Raw genomic sequence first — 15,000 nt, 5'->3', positions numbered from 1 at the left:
TTGGCGGCGGAGGTTTTGCACTCTACCGAGTGCTCCCCCTCCAGTCACCTCCACAACCGAAGGTGAAGGAGGTTATGTTTTCACCCCTTTCTGTCTGTTTGTGCGTAGGATATCTCAAAATGTTGCGGACGGATCTGGATGGTATTTTGTGGACAGGTTGGGTGTGTGGCAAGGACGGACTGATAAGATTTTGGTGAAGATCCGGATCCAGATCCGACTACTATAATTTTTTCAAGTGATTCTTCACCATTGAGAGGTTGGCCCAAAAATGATATAGAAAATGATATCTCAAAAAGTTGTGGACGGATTCGGACGAAATTTGGTGGACATGTTGGGTGTGTGACGAGGAAGAATTGATTTAATTTTACTGAAGATCCGTATCTCGATCCGGATACGAGAATTATTTAATTTTAGAGTGATTCTTCACCATTGAGAGATCGGGCCAAAAACGATATACAGTAGTACTATACATCATGATACTTCAAAAATGTATTGATCCCGATATGTTCTTGTGGAATCAGGCATTACGTGGTGGAGGTATGTGCTCTACCGAGTGCCCTTCTAGTTTTCTTTCTGATGTTCTCAAACTAGCAGTCATCAAAGGTACTGTAATCAGTTTAAACTGTTTAAAACATTCTAGCTTATAGTTATGATCATGCCCAGAACAGGCATCCCTTCTGCTCCTTCTATGTTTTGTGACTCCTTGTAAATTGTATTGTATGTAACATGTGCTCACGATGGAAAGGACTTCCTCAAGTGGCATTTGCAATGTCTCAAAAGGGATTTGGTCCTGGTTATACGTGTGTTTACTATTAATGTGCCAGGTCTGTGTGTTCATGGTACGCATAGTTGGTGGAAGTGTGGCATAAATGCAGGTACTGTCCTGGATGGTTCTGATGTCCGGCTTGCTGCAATGTTATCGCTAGATCGTCTCAAGAAAAATAAAATCGCCAAATTTTACACCCGAGTGGTGGATCAGCCTTTTCTACGTGCATGGACTTGAAGAGCTCGAGGGACCTCGGCCAGGCCAGTGCGCAAAAAAAAAACCACCTCACTTGGTTAATCGAGAGAGCTCGTAGAACACCTTAACCTGCATCGTCTCGAGAAAAAGGACATGGGAATTAAACTTTTGCTTTGCCTTTCTGAACACGATCTGTATTTCCTACGTGCTGCGATGTTGTCTGAATCTCGATATTCCCGAATGCTGAGAACGCGAGCGACAAATTTGATCGGTTGAAATGGCGTCATATTTTGTCCAAGTACTGCACTGCAAAATTGGACGTTTTTGGAAGTGGCAAGAAGACGATATGTGCTCTGCAGTGTTCAAGTATATATAATTCATTTGAAATAAAATAAAGATTTTAAACGCTGCAGGGGAAAAAAAAAAACTTTTTTTTGTGGAGCACCATGGGTTTCAGTCCCAGAATCTCTCCACACACACCAGACAAATCCCTCTTCTAATTTCTCTCCATTTTAATCCCAAAAATCGAGCATGGCAGTCACTGCAGACCTTGATTGATCAGGACGAAAATGAGATGCTTTCTGATGACCTCGCTCGGGTCTCCTCGCCATTGAAGCCCACACATGTGCTGGTGTTGTTGTTGTTGTGGGTACGAAATCGTAGTCAGGTGAAGGTAAACAAACCATTTAAAATTCGTAGATTAAAGAAAATACAACGTGCACTGCAAAATGCCGCACCGCTCGAGCTCACAACAGTACACACGGTGTTTCAGGTGGTGGAAGATGTCATCGAGGAGTTGTGTGTCGAAATGGGCCTGCATCACGCTGAAGCCTGGCGTGAATACACACTCTTCCTCGTCATGAAGCGTGGTTCGTAACGACACAAACGTACAAACCAACACACACACACACACATATATAAACGAAGGTAACTTGCTTCAAACAAGCTACAATATTGTAGAGATTTTTAAAAATTGCATCCCAGGTCGAAAAACCAGTTAAAACCAGTACACATTTTCAACTGGTCTCTATTGGTTCTAATTGGTCTTTAACTGGTCTCTATTGGTTTCAACTGGTACCAGTTAAATTCAGTCAGAATTCCAATTTCCCAGTTGAAAAAACCAGTAGCTCATATTTGTACCAGTTAAAGTCTTACTGGTTCCAGTTGATACCAGTTGCAATGTACTGGTCCCAGTTGATACCAGTTAGTTAAATACAATTGTATTTCAACTGGTAATCTATCACTCTATTCCAATTTCCATATTAAAACCAGTAAGAAACCAACTGGCTTTACTGGTACCAGTTGGCTACTGGTTTTCAACTGGTACCAGTTGACCAGTTAGCTACTGGTCTTTACTGGTTTTTTGACCTGGGATGGTAATTATAAATGCACGCGAAGAGGTTGAAAACAGAGTGAAGTCCATCCTCGCTTCAATCCAATGCAATTCTTGCACTGCGTGGGAATTGATTCTCTTAGAAGGTTCGTGAAGCCACTCGTACTGTTGCAAAAGTGCATTTCAGGTGCTGCCGATTGTCATCATCGAAGGACAAAATCGACTCAAAAAGCCAAAGGTACAGTGAAGAGTGGTGTAACTTGGGTAGTATTTTCCTCCTTCATGGCTGACGATAAATAATCCAACCCACTGTCCGTACCCCTTTCAGAGGATTGGTGCTGCTGAAGAAGTCTCCAGGTTGAGAATACGCTGGGTGGTTTTCCTTTCGCCTTTCCCAGTAGAAGTTAGGGAAGGAATTTGGAGTTTGGCCGACTCTTGCAAAAGACACCTTGGGATCGACAAATCCACAAGTGAACGCTAACAAACCGGACTCCCAACTTGACGTCCCTCCGAAGAACGACGCACGACGATAGAACGCTGCGCCGGCAAATCACCAGGGTGCTGGTTTATCGTTATGTTTGCAAGATTTCAGGTTTACAGTCACCAAATGAACCCCCAGACGAGACAGCACAAATGTGAATACCCCTGACCTCTCATGTCATTCGAATAAGTATGATGTAATCTGATGTTATAAATTAATTGTTGTTGTTCGGTTTGCCTTTGGTGGGTTGCCATTGCGATGAGATATGTTATTTGAGTAAATAAAGACTTGTGTTGTAAAAAATTTAAATATTAAGGATCTGCGTCCGTAAGACTCTGCCTTGTGAGGACGCGATATCCATGTCAGGTGACTCGGTTCGACCGCTGAGCCCGAAGGAATACATGTTGGACATCTCAGCCGAAGCAGAAAAAGTCGATGAAAACCACCGCTTGTGGTTACGCCGTGTGGTTTGGCTACAGCCGCTGCGCTTGGACAATGAAACATACGTCAGAATTCACTATCACCAGGTGTGACGACGTACACAAACGTGTTCTTGGGGGTTTCTGGGTTTTTTTTAAAAGTCTCAGATGTTGATGAATTAAGACCTCATCCCTTCCCTGTGCCCTCAGGTGCTGTCCGAGTTCCTCAAGGGTTTCATGATGAAGCTTGTTGAACACATAAGTGATGAACAAGCACAGAGCATCGCGAAGCTTGCCGCACTACAACACCGGACCCAGTCCATGGCCTACCCACCGACACTGTGAGTAACCCACTAAGTTAACACGTCATCAAGTTCTTCCCGACACTGCGTAGCGAGCGATTGATAACCTTTTATGGTGTACTTGCATTTTAAAAAATCATTTTGCTGAACAACAGGGTTCATTAAATTTAACAGCAACAACAAAAAAAAAACATTCTTTGCCATTATTGAATTTATTTTTACCATTTATGGATAAGCTGTGTTTTTGCCCACAACCTTTTTAGACATAGCATGTTGGGTCGCCAAATGTAGTAGCGATTCATTCATTCATGTATGTGCAGCAAGTGGCTGCTGGTTTGCTTCATTGCTGGGAGAGTGGCTGTGCCGCTGATGAAGTGCCCCCTGTAGTTTCTGGCAGGAATTTTTTATTTGTTCTGGGCAACAGAGATAACTCGCTTCCTCTTCACGAAAGACACCCGTGGGATATTTAACCTCAACTATCACAACCGGCGTCGGTAGACGGATCCTCCGGCTTAACGTCCTTCCGATGGACGGCGCGCACGCTGATGCGTCGCCCTGCAATCCCGCATGCAACACCACAGGATGACAGTCAGTCTATCGCTCGGTCGAGATTCGAACCCAGGGTGGACAGCTCAGAGGCGAGTGCGCGTACCTCGAAACTATCCTGCCGGACCAAAGCACTCACGTTGAGAAGATTTCACCTTTTCTTTTATTCCGAAAATAATTATTTAATCGGCCTTACTGCCGTTATCTTTATATAACTGTTACGCTGTAACATCTCTCTTAACTTGAAAGTCCAACCTCATTTCAAGCTGTGACGTTCACCAACAAGCCTCGTGGACGATTGATCTTGTAATCCATCGAACCTCCCTTTTACCTCCATTTCTCTCTTCGTAGGCGGGAGATCCAGGAACTCATTCCACCCACGTTTGCTCGTCTGAAGCGCATGGAAGACTGGCTACCATTGGTGCTGCAGCAACATCGGCTGCTCAACACCCTCAATCCTCACCAAGCACGTAGCCAGTTCCTGGGTGAGACAAAGTTGTTGTTTCATTACTTGTGAAAATCGAAGATTTTTCAAGTACAGTATATTGGTTGGTCTTGTGTGTTGTTCTGTTTGTCTGTCTATCTGTCTGTTTGTTTGTCGACCGCCTGCAGGTCACAATTTTAAACCGATCTTCACAAAACTTCGCCACATGATAGTGTTCATCATAAGCAAGAAGCCTATCGTTTGAGGTCAACAGGTCAACATCGGCCGAATTTCCAAAATTGTCAATTTTCATCCGATTCACTTGAAATTTGAAGAGCTGCTGCATATTTGGTCATTTAATTCAACCACCAATTAATTTTGAGGTCAAATTTGTTTTATGGATTTCGCAAGTATCGTTTATTTTATTGCACAGACTTACTGGATGTGCTGTGTTTTCCTTTAGTCAGAAGCCAGGATCCTCTTGAACAATACCTCTCAAACGGTGTGCATATTCACATTTATTAGTGTTGTTCACAGTTTGTTGTGGCACTAGGTTGAGAAAACAACTCTTAAAGTTTTCCGTTAAAACTACGTTGCTCTGGGCTTTGTCTTTTTACTAATCACGAGCTCGTGCACCGGTGGGCCAAAAATATTTTAAATCGTCATTTCTCATGTAAATTTGATTTTTGTTTTTGTATCGAGTATCCTCGACGAGGCATGGGGAACCTCAGGCCTGCGGGCGAGATACGGCCTGCTGCATGTTTTGATGCTGCCCGCTTGGCGAGATATTGTTCAATATTTCACATAGCTATGATGTAGGAAGGGCAGCCAGGATAACGTGGAGTTATGCGGATTTGCCTCTGAGCTGTCAAACAGCTTGGTTCGAATCTTGACCCAGCTCAAAATTGCCATCGTGGTGTTTTGTTGATGAATCGCAAAGCGATTCCTCGGATGGACGTTAAACTGGGTGTCCTGTTTGCTGGCATTAGTTGGTGGATGTTGAAGACCTTACGGTGTCCTTTGCGAAGAGTAGGCAAACTGTCGCCGGCACCATGAACAAGTTACATGTTCCTGCACTTGCAGTCGAGTATCCTGTGTCGGAGTGGTCACCCGTCCATGTTGTAACCCTGAGTGGCCTCGGCAAGGAAACTGCCTTGACAGCCCTGTGCACCTAATGGCACAAGGAGGTGAATAAGATGAATTATGTGGGATTGCTAAGAGTCACACAAAATTTATTTCCGAAGAAATGTTATCTATATACCATATTCATAGGCTAAGGGACCAGCTTTGTCCGCCCTCGTCCTCCCGGCGACAGCGTGTGCGCGTTTCTTTGACGGCAAACTCACCCTTGCGTGTTCGTCCTTTGCAGTAGCTATTATGACTTTCTAAAACCTTCTTTCGGGGGTGTTTTCCAGCAAAAAAAAAAAACACGCATTCTGCCCCTTTATCGGCAACCATTTTGCTTCCGTGCAGACGACATTATACGACATACATTGTCTTCATTCTGAACGGTGTTTGACCATATGGCTCAGCGGTTAACTCGCACGCCTGTGGAACTGCAGATCCCGAGTTTGAATTTCTCCAGCGTCAAACATGTCTTTTGTTTGTTTTTAATATCCCTTTTGTTCAACACCACGAACAAGCGATCTTGAAGTAGTTTCAAAGCAGGAGAAATATATTTATGTTCGGCTGTCACATACGAGTTCCTCCACCTTCAGTTGTGTCAAGATATCACACCCGTCATTTCACGGGTTTCCGCCGGTAACTTATTTAATCCTTACTAGTTGCGAGTAGCCATAATCACAGTTATAAGTGATAGCGTTGGTCTTGGCAGGAAGTGAACAGAAAGGACCAGCTTTGAAAACTCAACACCCATCATATTTCATATGCACTCTTCTCAATTTTACATAATTATCATCTTCTCTTTTGTTCACCTTCCCTCCTCTAGGTTTGGTTAGTGCTCTACCCCTCTTCGGTTCATCTTCCTTCCTAGTGGAGAGTTGCAGCGATGGGGCCATCTCCACACCATGCCTCCTGGCTGTCAACGCCAGCGGTCTCAATTTTGTTAATCTACAAAACCATGTAAGGTTCTCCCTTGTTCCCCAGCAGCGCTTTGCTGCCCACGTTTGCTTTTTTTCTGCATGTTTCCATTTGTGTGTGTTTTTTTTCTCTGCCCTTTCACTTCTACTCTTGCACATGTAGTTCTACAAAAAGTCATGACGGCCTCTATCCTCAACAACAATATAATCCTCCATCCTGATGTGGCTTAACACTTCACATTTATTTTTTCCTGTTCACCTATACCTTCACATGATTATCCAATGCTGAAACATTTCCACAACATTCACGTTGAAAGTAAAAACAGAGGCACCATACCTGCTCCACAATATGGTGGTGACGTCAATGCAGTTGTTCACATAAGTGGGTATCATTCAAATTCATTTGTTCGCTCATCACATTTTATATTTGCCTGAAAGTTTAATAAGGCTTGCAATCCCTCTTGGTTACAATGTTAAATGGCATTGAGGTACAATTCCCAGATTCTTTTGAAAAGAAAAAAAAAACTACAACGGCACTCGGAAGAGCACATCGTCCCATCTCGTACGCTCATTCTGAACAAAAATACTATATTATGGCCCACATACCCGTACCATCCATGCACCCTGTTGCGTCACATACATTACCATTATCCATAGCTTTATTGATCGATTATTGGGATATTTAACAACCACTTCAGTGCACATTGAGGCTAAGTTGTGTAAATGAAGATGAGTATGAAAAAAAATTAAAACGATACATTCCACACGCCGAGTCGATCATATTATGAAGTTTCGCATCGATGTGTTAAGCGGTTCTGGAGGAGAAGATTTTTTTTAACGTTTTTATTTTCAATCCAATATGGCCACCAGACCACGTGACCGATGACGTCATAAATTTAATTTCACGCTCGCATCGGGTCGTACATCAGATATATGAAGTTTAAGTTTTGTTTTTTTCGGATAAGGATTTTGATTCAACCAATTATTGCTGGAATAGCACTTCACCGATGATGTCATCGTTATCACCCGATATCACATGGGGAGTTGATGACATCTGCCAAGTTTCTCTTTTTTGTTGAGTGGTTTCTGGGTGGAAGTCCAAATTTTTCCTTGATTCGAAGATGGTTGCTATACCATGTGGTCTGTGACATCAGTTATTAATAAAATATTCTCCATAGGGAGTCCCTCCGATGTTTAAAGTTTTGCCTTGATTTTGCAGAGAAAAAAAATGTAAAGAAAAAATATACGTGGACGTGGTCGTGCGCACGCACGTGCACGCACGCGCACGCACGCACGCGCACGCACACACTCGTCTCGCAACCTCTTCGGAGCGACACTATAAAAAACTTTTCGCCAGGACAAAAGCTTCTGATGCACATGATTCGGCAAATAGTGGCAATGAGACATGTACATGTGCCACAGTGCAAGTGGTTTACTGACCCCTGCTACAGACGGGGATTATTAGCCATGGCACAAAATGTATTTCCACCATCCTCCCTAGGCTGCTCGTCAAAGGAGCAAGTGTTCCTGGTGTCCTTAGATACAATGCTTTTGCAAAACACATCAGAAAAGGTAACTATAAAACTGAGATCATAAAGTTAATCCTCTCTTTTTGTCATCAAATCCTGCATCACCTACCCCTTTGCAGGAGATACAGCTGACATATCAAATGGATGAGGTCCAGTCAACACGTACAAACAGAACCGATTCTGAAACCAGCGAGCCGTACGTGGAGATCCAGCTCGGTGACCTTCTAAACCAACACATCATCCAGCTGCAGCTCAAGCAGGTCATTTCCACTTGGGACTCGCTATAAATGTCTCAATTAATATTGTCTGCACAATTGTTTATTAAACAAATTCCTCTCCTGTCCCACTGTACAGGGCTTGGAATTGTGCTGTGTTGTGGCCATGCACCAAGAGGTCATACTGGAGGTACGTGAGCAGCAAATCGATCTCCCATCGAGCGACATCACCTTACTATGAGAGCGATTCACAAAGTAAAGCAACATCAGCGCCGTTCATTTCCTGGAACGTCTTGCATTTGAAAAACCTCCACCTCCCATTGGAGAAACTCCTGAGCAGGACACTGTGTGAAGTATTTGGGTGAAGATTTGTGGGAAGCTTGGTACTGGTTGCCCATAACTGATCTTCATGACAAAATAAATTTAGAGGAAACGTTTTACAAACTCTTCAGCAGGCCTGGAACTGGCCGTAAAATGATTATGATCAGCAGGGCTTTCTATCCTTCAAAAAAAAGATCTAAATGCATTCAGTCATGTGGATTTTGTGGTTCGAGTTGTTACTTTCCTCCAAGAAAGAAACTGGCAAACATTCTGTTTCAACCTGTTTGCTGTAATCAGGATAACGTTTTTACTTTAATTAATGAACCTTTAAAAAATTTTCACCGTGGCATAATTACAGGTTAAACTGGGGATTACCTGAACTCAAGATTGACGGTCTTGTCGGATAACAAGGGGTTCCAAGCGCACATGATATCATCGATCTCTCGCTGCAATATAGCAATATCGATCAGACGGTTGTGCCAATAGATATTTCTCAGACTGCACTGGGTTTTGCAACTCTTCACCGTGATGATCTCGCCTTCCACGTTTTGTGGAAAAGGTGGAATTCCAAGCCGTAGAATTGTCTATGGGACTGGAGAGATCACACACGCACCATAGTCAGGGCACATGATCACAAAAGCGACATATTAACCGTTTGCATCAATTCAACTTGCAAAGGAAAGGCCTTTGACACACACACACACACACACACACACACACACACACACACACACACACACACACACACACACACACACACACACACACACACACACACACACACACACACGTGCTCCCAGTGGGATAACTTTCTCGTTTGCAGCCACAAGTGGATTGCTCCCACATTGGAAGTGTTGAAAACAGTGCCATCCACAGAGAAGGATAATACCAATGAACTATTTTTAAGTTCCATTTTATTAGTATTCTGGTATATTCAAAATGACTCGCAACAAAATGTAATTCATATTATACAATATTTACATTTTTACTTAAAAGGGAATTTTTTTTTTGTCAATGTTGGTACATTTAATTCACTGGGACTTGTGTAATTAATATGATCAAAAATAAATAAATAAAGTGCCGGCTGCACCCAAAATGATAATCACAATTGCATCGTCTGAATTGTATGTTGAGTACACAGTACGCTTCCGCATGCAACTTGCTCACGGCCTTTCTGCAATAGAATGCACGCCGTTGAAACGGGCCTGGTTGTCGTTTGAAGAATCCAGTGGTGGGAAATGGTATCTCAAGTTATGAGAACAACGTACAAAATACAAAGCTTGCCATTCGTTTCAAAAATGATAAAACTATGCAAACATTTACCAAATCATGTCAAACTCCAGCATTTCCTTGAAACACTAAAAAAGTTCAATTTGACCCTTTGTCTTGAGTGGTGGAAACTACACTCGGAATCCTAAGAGATGGTGAAATTGAATTTAAACTCATCCGGTGTAGGTCCTGCATTTCCCTTTGTAGACTGGCTTTTGGAGGAACGATCAGTAGTAAGTAATGGCTTCTGACTGGTACAACCATTCTTGCTGCCAGTGGCATGACGGACGCAGACACCACGAAGCTTTGCCGTCGGCCCTTTCATCTGCACGGTCTTTGAAGCTGCGGAGTGCAATATCAGAGGATAAGGAGCAGGTTATGGTGCTACATATAATTTGAGAAGTGACTGTTTATTTGTCCAATTTCTATGCATTCCGAAAACTGCTCCATGGAATGATGTGAAACTGGTGGTTGTACTCAGGGGAAGGTTTTCGAGGGTTAAAAGAAAAGAAAAAAAGAATATCCCTGAGGTCAGGGTGGGATGACCCCAATTCTCTCCATGTAAATGTAGAAGCTGGAATTACAAGTCATAAAATTACACCAAAGAAATCATAATAGTGGGGAAATTAATCAATTCGGCAGGACAGGTTCTATGCCAGTTAAATAAGTTGACAGTTTGGTTCAATCGGCCGAAAGGGAAGGGTTTCACAAAGCACCAAAAAGAAAAGTAATAGTCATTTGATAATGAAAGCGACCCAATGAAATTGTTTGTTTGTGTGTGTATGTGTTTTATGACGAAGATTGAATGAACATATCTTGTTGAACATCATGGACTCACACCATCTAAGCAACCCCCGCCCCCTCCCTCACAAAAGGTTCTGGGAAAGCAGAGAAACCGAAAGAACAAAGGGGTTGGAGAAGTGTAAACATGCTATCGAATGCTTTAAAATTTAATCAACATTACTTTCAAATGGCATAGTTATCCAATGCGTGGTGCATACCATAAAGAGAGTGATAGAATGAGAGAGAGAGAGAGAGAGAGAGAGAGAGAGAGAGAGAGAGAGAGAGAGAGAGAGAGAGAGAGAGAGAGAGAGAGAGAGAGAGAGAGAGAGAGATAGAGTGAGTGTGAGAATGAGAGTGTGAGAGATGACAGAGTGAGAGTGTTGGAGTGAGAGAGAGGAGAAAGTGAGAGTAAGGTGAGAGAGATAGAGTGAGGGAGAGTGAGAGTGTTGGAGTGAGAGAGAGAGAGAGTGAGAATGAGAGAGTGTGAGAGTGATAGGGAGAGTGAGTGAGTGAGGGAGAGTGTGAGAGAGAGAGTGAGAGTGAAAGGGTGTGAGAGTGAGTGAGAGAGTGAGAGAAAGGGAGAGTGAGTGAGAGAGTGAGTGAGGGAGAGTGCGAGAGTGTGAGAGAGAGAGAGTGAGAGTGAAAGGGTGTGAGAGTGAGAGAGAGTGAAAGGGTGTGAGAGTGAGAGAGAGTGTGAGAGAGAGAATGAGAGTGAGAGATTGAGAGAGAGAATGAGAGGGTGATAGAGAGAGAGAGAGAGAGAGAGAGAGAGAGAGAGAGAGAGAGAGAGAGAGAGAGAGAGAGAGAGAGAGAGAGAGAGAGAGAGAGAGAGACAGGGAGAGTGAGTGAGAGAGTGAGGGAGAGAGATTGAGTGAGGGAGAGTGTGAGCCCTGAGTGTGAGGGAGAGTATGAGAGGGCAAGAGTGAGAGAGTGTGAGAGAGTGAGAGTGAAAGAGTGTGAAGGTGAGAGTGAGAGAGAGAGAGAGTGAAAGAGAGAGTGTGTGATAGTGAGAGAGATATAGATAGAATGAGTGAGAGTGAGGGAGAGTGAGTGTTGGAGTGAGAGTGAAAGAGAGTGAAAGAGGGAGAGAGAATGAGAGGGAGAGAGAGAGTGTGAGAGAGGGTGAAAGAGTGAGAGAGAGTGAGAAAGAGTGAGAGTGTGAGGGTGAGAGAGAGTGAGAGTGAGTGAGAGGGTGAGAGAGAGAGTGAAAGAGTGTGTGAGTGAGAGAGGGAGAGAGAATGAGAGGGTGAAAGAGTGACAGAGAGAGTGAAAGAGGGTGAGAGAGAGTGAGTGAGAGAGAGGGTGTGAGGTTGAGAGAGGGTGTGAGAGTGAGTGAGTGAGTGAGAGAGAGAGGACAGAGAGTGAGAGTGTTGGAGTGAGAGAGAGAGAGAGAGAGAGGAGAGAGTGAGCGTCAGTGAGAGAGAGAGTGTGAGCGAGTGAGAGAGTGAGTGTTGGAGTGAGTGAGAGACAGAGAGAGTGAGAAAGAGTGAGGGAGTGAGAATGAGAGACAGAGAGTGAGGGAGTGAGAGTGAGGTGAGAGAGTGTGAAAGTGAGTGTGAGAGAGTGAGTGAGAGAGTGTAAGTGAGAGAGAGTGAAAGAGTGAGCGAGTGAAAGAGAGAGGGTGAGAGAAAGGTGAGTGAGAGAGAGAGTGAGAAAAAGTGTGAGGGTGAGTGTGTGAGAGAGAGTGAGTGTGAGAGAGTGTGAAAGAGTGAGAGAGAGAGTGAAAGAGTGTGAGCAAGTGACTGAGAGTGAGTGAGAGAGAGGGAGAGAGGGTGAGAGACAGAGAGAGTGAAAGAGCGTCAGAGTGTGTGAGTGGGAGAGAGAGAGTGAAAGAGTGAGAGTGAAAGAGTGTGAGTGAGAGAGAATGAGAGGGTGAGAGAGAGTGAAAGAGAGTGTGAGGGTGAGAGAGTGAAAGAGAGAGTGTGAGGGTGAGAGAGAGAGAGAGAGTGAAAGAGTGAGAGTGTGAGAGAGTGATAGAGTGAGAGAGAGAGTGTGAGCAAGTGAGGGAGAGAGAGAGACAGGAGTGAGAGAGTGAAAGGGTGTGAGAGTGAGTGAGAGAGAGAGAGAGAAAGAGAGAGAGAGAGAGTGCGTGTGAGTGTCAGAGTGAGAGAGGTGAGAGTGAGTGTGAGAGCGAGATAGAGTGAGTGAGAGAGTGAGAGACAGAGAGGAAAGAGTGAGAGAGAGAGAGAGTGATAGAGTGGGAGAGAGTGCGAGGGTGAGAGTGAGAGAGTGTGAGTGAGAGAGAGTGTGAGTGAGAGAGAGTGTGAGTGAGAGAGAGTGTGAGTGAGAGAGAGAGTGTGAGTGAGAGAGAGAGTGTGAGTGTGAGTGTGAGTGTGAGTGTGAGTGTGAGTGTGAGTGTGAGTGTGAGTGTGAGTGTGAGTGTGAGTGTGAGTGTGAGTGTGAGTGTGAGTGTGAGTGTGAGTGTGAGTGTGAGTGTGAGTGTGAGTGTGAGGGTGAGGGTGAGGGTGAGGGAGAGGGAGAGGGAGAGGGAGAGGGAGAGGGAGAGAGAGAGAGAGAGAGAGAGAGAGAGAGAGAGAGAGAGGGAGAGTGTGAGAGAGAGAGTGAGTGAGAGAGAGAGAGAGTGAGTGAGTGAGGGAGAGTGTGAGAGAGAGAGTGAGTGAGAGAGTGCGAGGGTGAGAGTGAGAGAGAGTGAAAGAGTGAGAGAGTGAGAGAGAGTGTGAGAGTGAGAGTCAGGTGAGAGAGAGAGAGTGAGAACGAGTGAGAGAGAGAGAGAGTGTGAGCGAGTGAGTGAAAGGGTGAGAGAGAGAGAGAGTGAGTGAGGGAGAGTGTGAGAGAGAGAATGAGAGAGAGTGAGTGAGAGAGTGTGAGAGAGTGAAAGGGTGAGAGTGATATTCAAGTGAGAGAGAGAGTGAGAGTGAGAGTGAGAGTGAGAGTGAGAGTGAGAGTGAGAGTGAGAGTGAGAGTGAGAGTGAGAGTGAGAGTGAGAGTGAGAGTGAGAGTGAGAGAGAGAGTGAGAGTGAGAGAGAGAGAGAGAGAGGGAGAGAGAATGAGAGAGAGAGAGAGAGAGAGTGAGAGAGAGTGAAAGAGTGAGAGATACTGATAAAGTGAGAGAGAGTGAGTGAGAAAGGGTGAGAGAGAGTCAGTGAGAGTGAAAGAGTAGTGAGAGAGAGAGAGAGGGTGAGTGATTGAGAGAGAGAGACAGACAGTGTGAGGGTGCGAGTGAGAGTGCGAGGGTGAGTGAGAGAGAGTGAGTGAGTGTGAGAGAGATAGAGTGTTTGAGTGAGTGAGAGAGAGAGAGTAACGTGTGAGAGAGAGTGAGATAGAGAGAGTGCGACGGGGAGTGAGAGAGAGTGAGACAGACAGGGTGAGAGTGCGAGGGTGAGTGAGAGAGAGTGAGTGAGTGTGAGAGAGATAGAGTGTTTGAGAGAATGATAGAGAGAGAGTGAAAGAGTGAGAGAGAATGAGAGAGTGAGAGAGGGTGAGGGTGAAAGAGTAGGAGAGTGTGAGGGTGAGAGAGAGTGAGAGTGAAAGAGTGAGAGGGTGTGAGGGTGAGAGAGAGAGTGTGAGAGTGAGAGACAGAGAGGAGAGAGTGTGAGAATGAGAGAGTGAGAGAGGGAGTGAGTGAGTGAGAGAGGAAGAGTGAGAGTGAGAGAGAGTGAGAGAGGGTGAGTGAGAGAGAGTGCGACGGTGAGTGAGAGAGAGTGCGAGGGTGAGTGTGAGAGTGAGAGAGAGTGAGAGTGAGTGAAAGAGTGAAAGAGTGAGAGAGAGTGAAAGAGTGAAAGGGAGAGAGTGTGTGAGGGTGAGAGTGAGTGAGAGAGAGAGTGAGTGAGAGGGTGAGAGTGAGAGTACGGTGAGAATGAGAGAGAGTGAGAGTAAGGTGTGAGTGAAAGAGTGAGAGGGGGTGAGAGAATGAGAGGGTGAGAGAGAGTGAGAGAGAGAGAGAGAGAGAGAGTTAGAGTGAAAGAGAGAGAGTTAGAGTGAAAGAGAGAGTTAGAGTGAAAGAGAGAGAGAGAGAGAGAGAGAGAGAGAGAGAGAGAGAGAGAGAGAGAGAGAGAGAGAGAGAGAGAGAGAGAGAGAGAGAGAGAGAGAGAGAGAGAGAGAGAGAGAGAGAGAGAGAGAGAGAGAGAGAGAGAGAGAGAGAGAGAGAGAGAGAGAGAGAGAGAGAGAGTGAGTGTGAGAATGAGAGTGTGAGAGATGACAGAGTGAGAGTGTTGGAGTGAGAGAGAGGAGAAAGTGAGAGTAAGGTGAGAGAGATAGAGTGAGGGAGAGTGAGAGTGTTGGAGTGAGAGAGAGAGAGAGTGAGAATGAGAGAGTGTGAGAGGGAGAGTGTGAGAGAGTGAGAGTGATAGGGAGAGTGAGTGAGTGAGGGAGAGTGTGAGAGAGAGAGTGAGAGTGAAAGGGTGTGAGAGTGAGTGAG

At 44.8% G+C, this 15,000-nt stretch overlaps 2 protein-coding genes across 10 annotated transcripts in view; one reads left to right on the top strand and one right to left on the bottom strand.

Moving 5' to 3' along the window:
- MYO15A (myosin XVA) overlaps positions 1 to 9,357 on the top strand; it is a 374,107-nt gene extending 364,750 nt beyond the window's left edge. For 6 of the 8 annotated variants that reach the window (XM_085890857.1, XM_085890855.1, XM_085890856.1 and 3 more), the window contains 7 exons: positions 1,734 to 1,830; positions 3,142 to 3,302; positions 3,405 to 3,535; positions 4,394 to 4,527; positions 6,415 to 6,548; positions 8,154 to 8,294; positions 8,389 to 9,357. In XM_085890857.1, the coding sequence (XP_085746983.1) occupies positions 1,734 to 1,830; positions 3,142 to 3,302; positions 3,405 to 3,535; positions 4,394 to 4,527; positions 6,415 to 6,548; positions 8,154 to 8,294; positions 8,389 to 8,490 (900 nt within the window). In that variant the 3' untranslated portion in view covers positions 8,491 to 9,357. The other 2 variants (XR_015060712.1, XM_085890861.1) reach the window with 2 other exon arrangements.
- The window catches only part of C8H8orf33 (chromosome 8 C8orf33 homolog), a 45,565-nt gene continuing 39,821 nt past the window's right edge, over positions 9,257 to 15,000 (bottom strand). For both annotated transcript variants that reach the window (XM_085890863.1, XM_085890862.1), the window contains exon 4: positions 9,257 to 10,181. In XM_085890863.1, coding sequence (XP_085746989.1) covers positions 9,985 to 10,181 — 197 coding nt within the window. In that variant the 3' untranslated portion in view covers positions 9,257 to 9,984. The remainder of the gene's footprint in view (positions 10,182 to 15,000) is intronic.

The sequence above is a fragment of the Eptatretus burgeri genome, chromosome 8 (assembly GCF_056783735.1).
Source record: "Eptatretus burgeri isolate ZD-2024b chromosome 8, Ebu_testis_v1, whole genome shotgun sequence".
Classification (NCBI taxonomy): Eukaryota; Metazoa; Chordata; class Myxini; order Myxiniformes; family Myxinidae; genus Eptatretus; species Eptatretus burgeri.
This window is presented reverse-complemented; position numbering and strand designations above follow the sequence as displayed.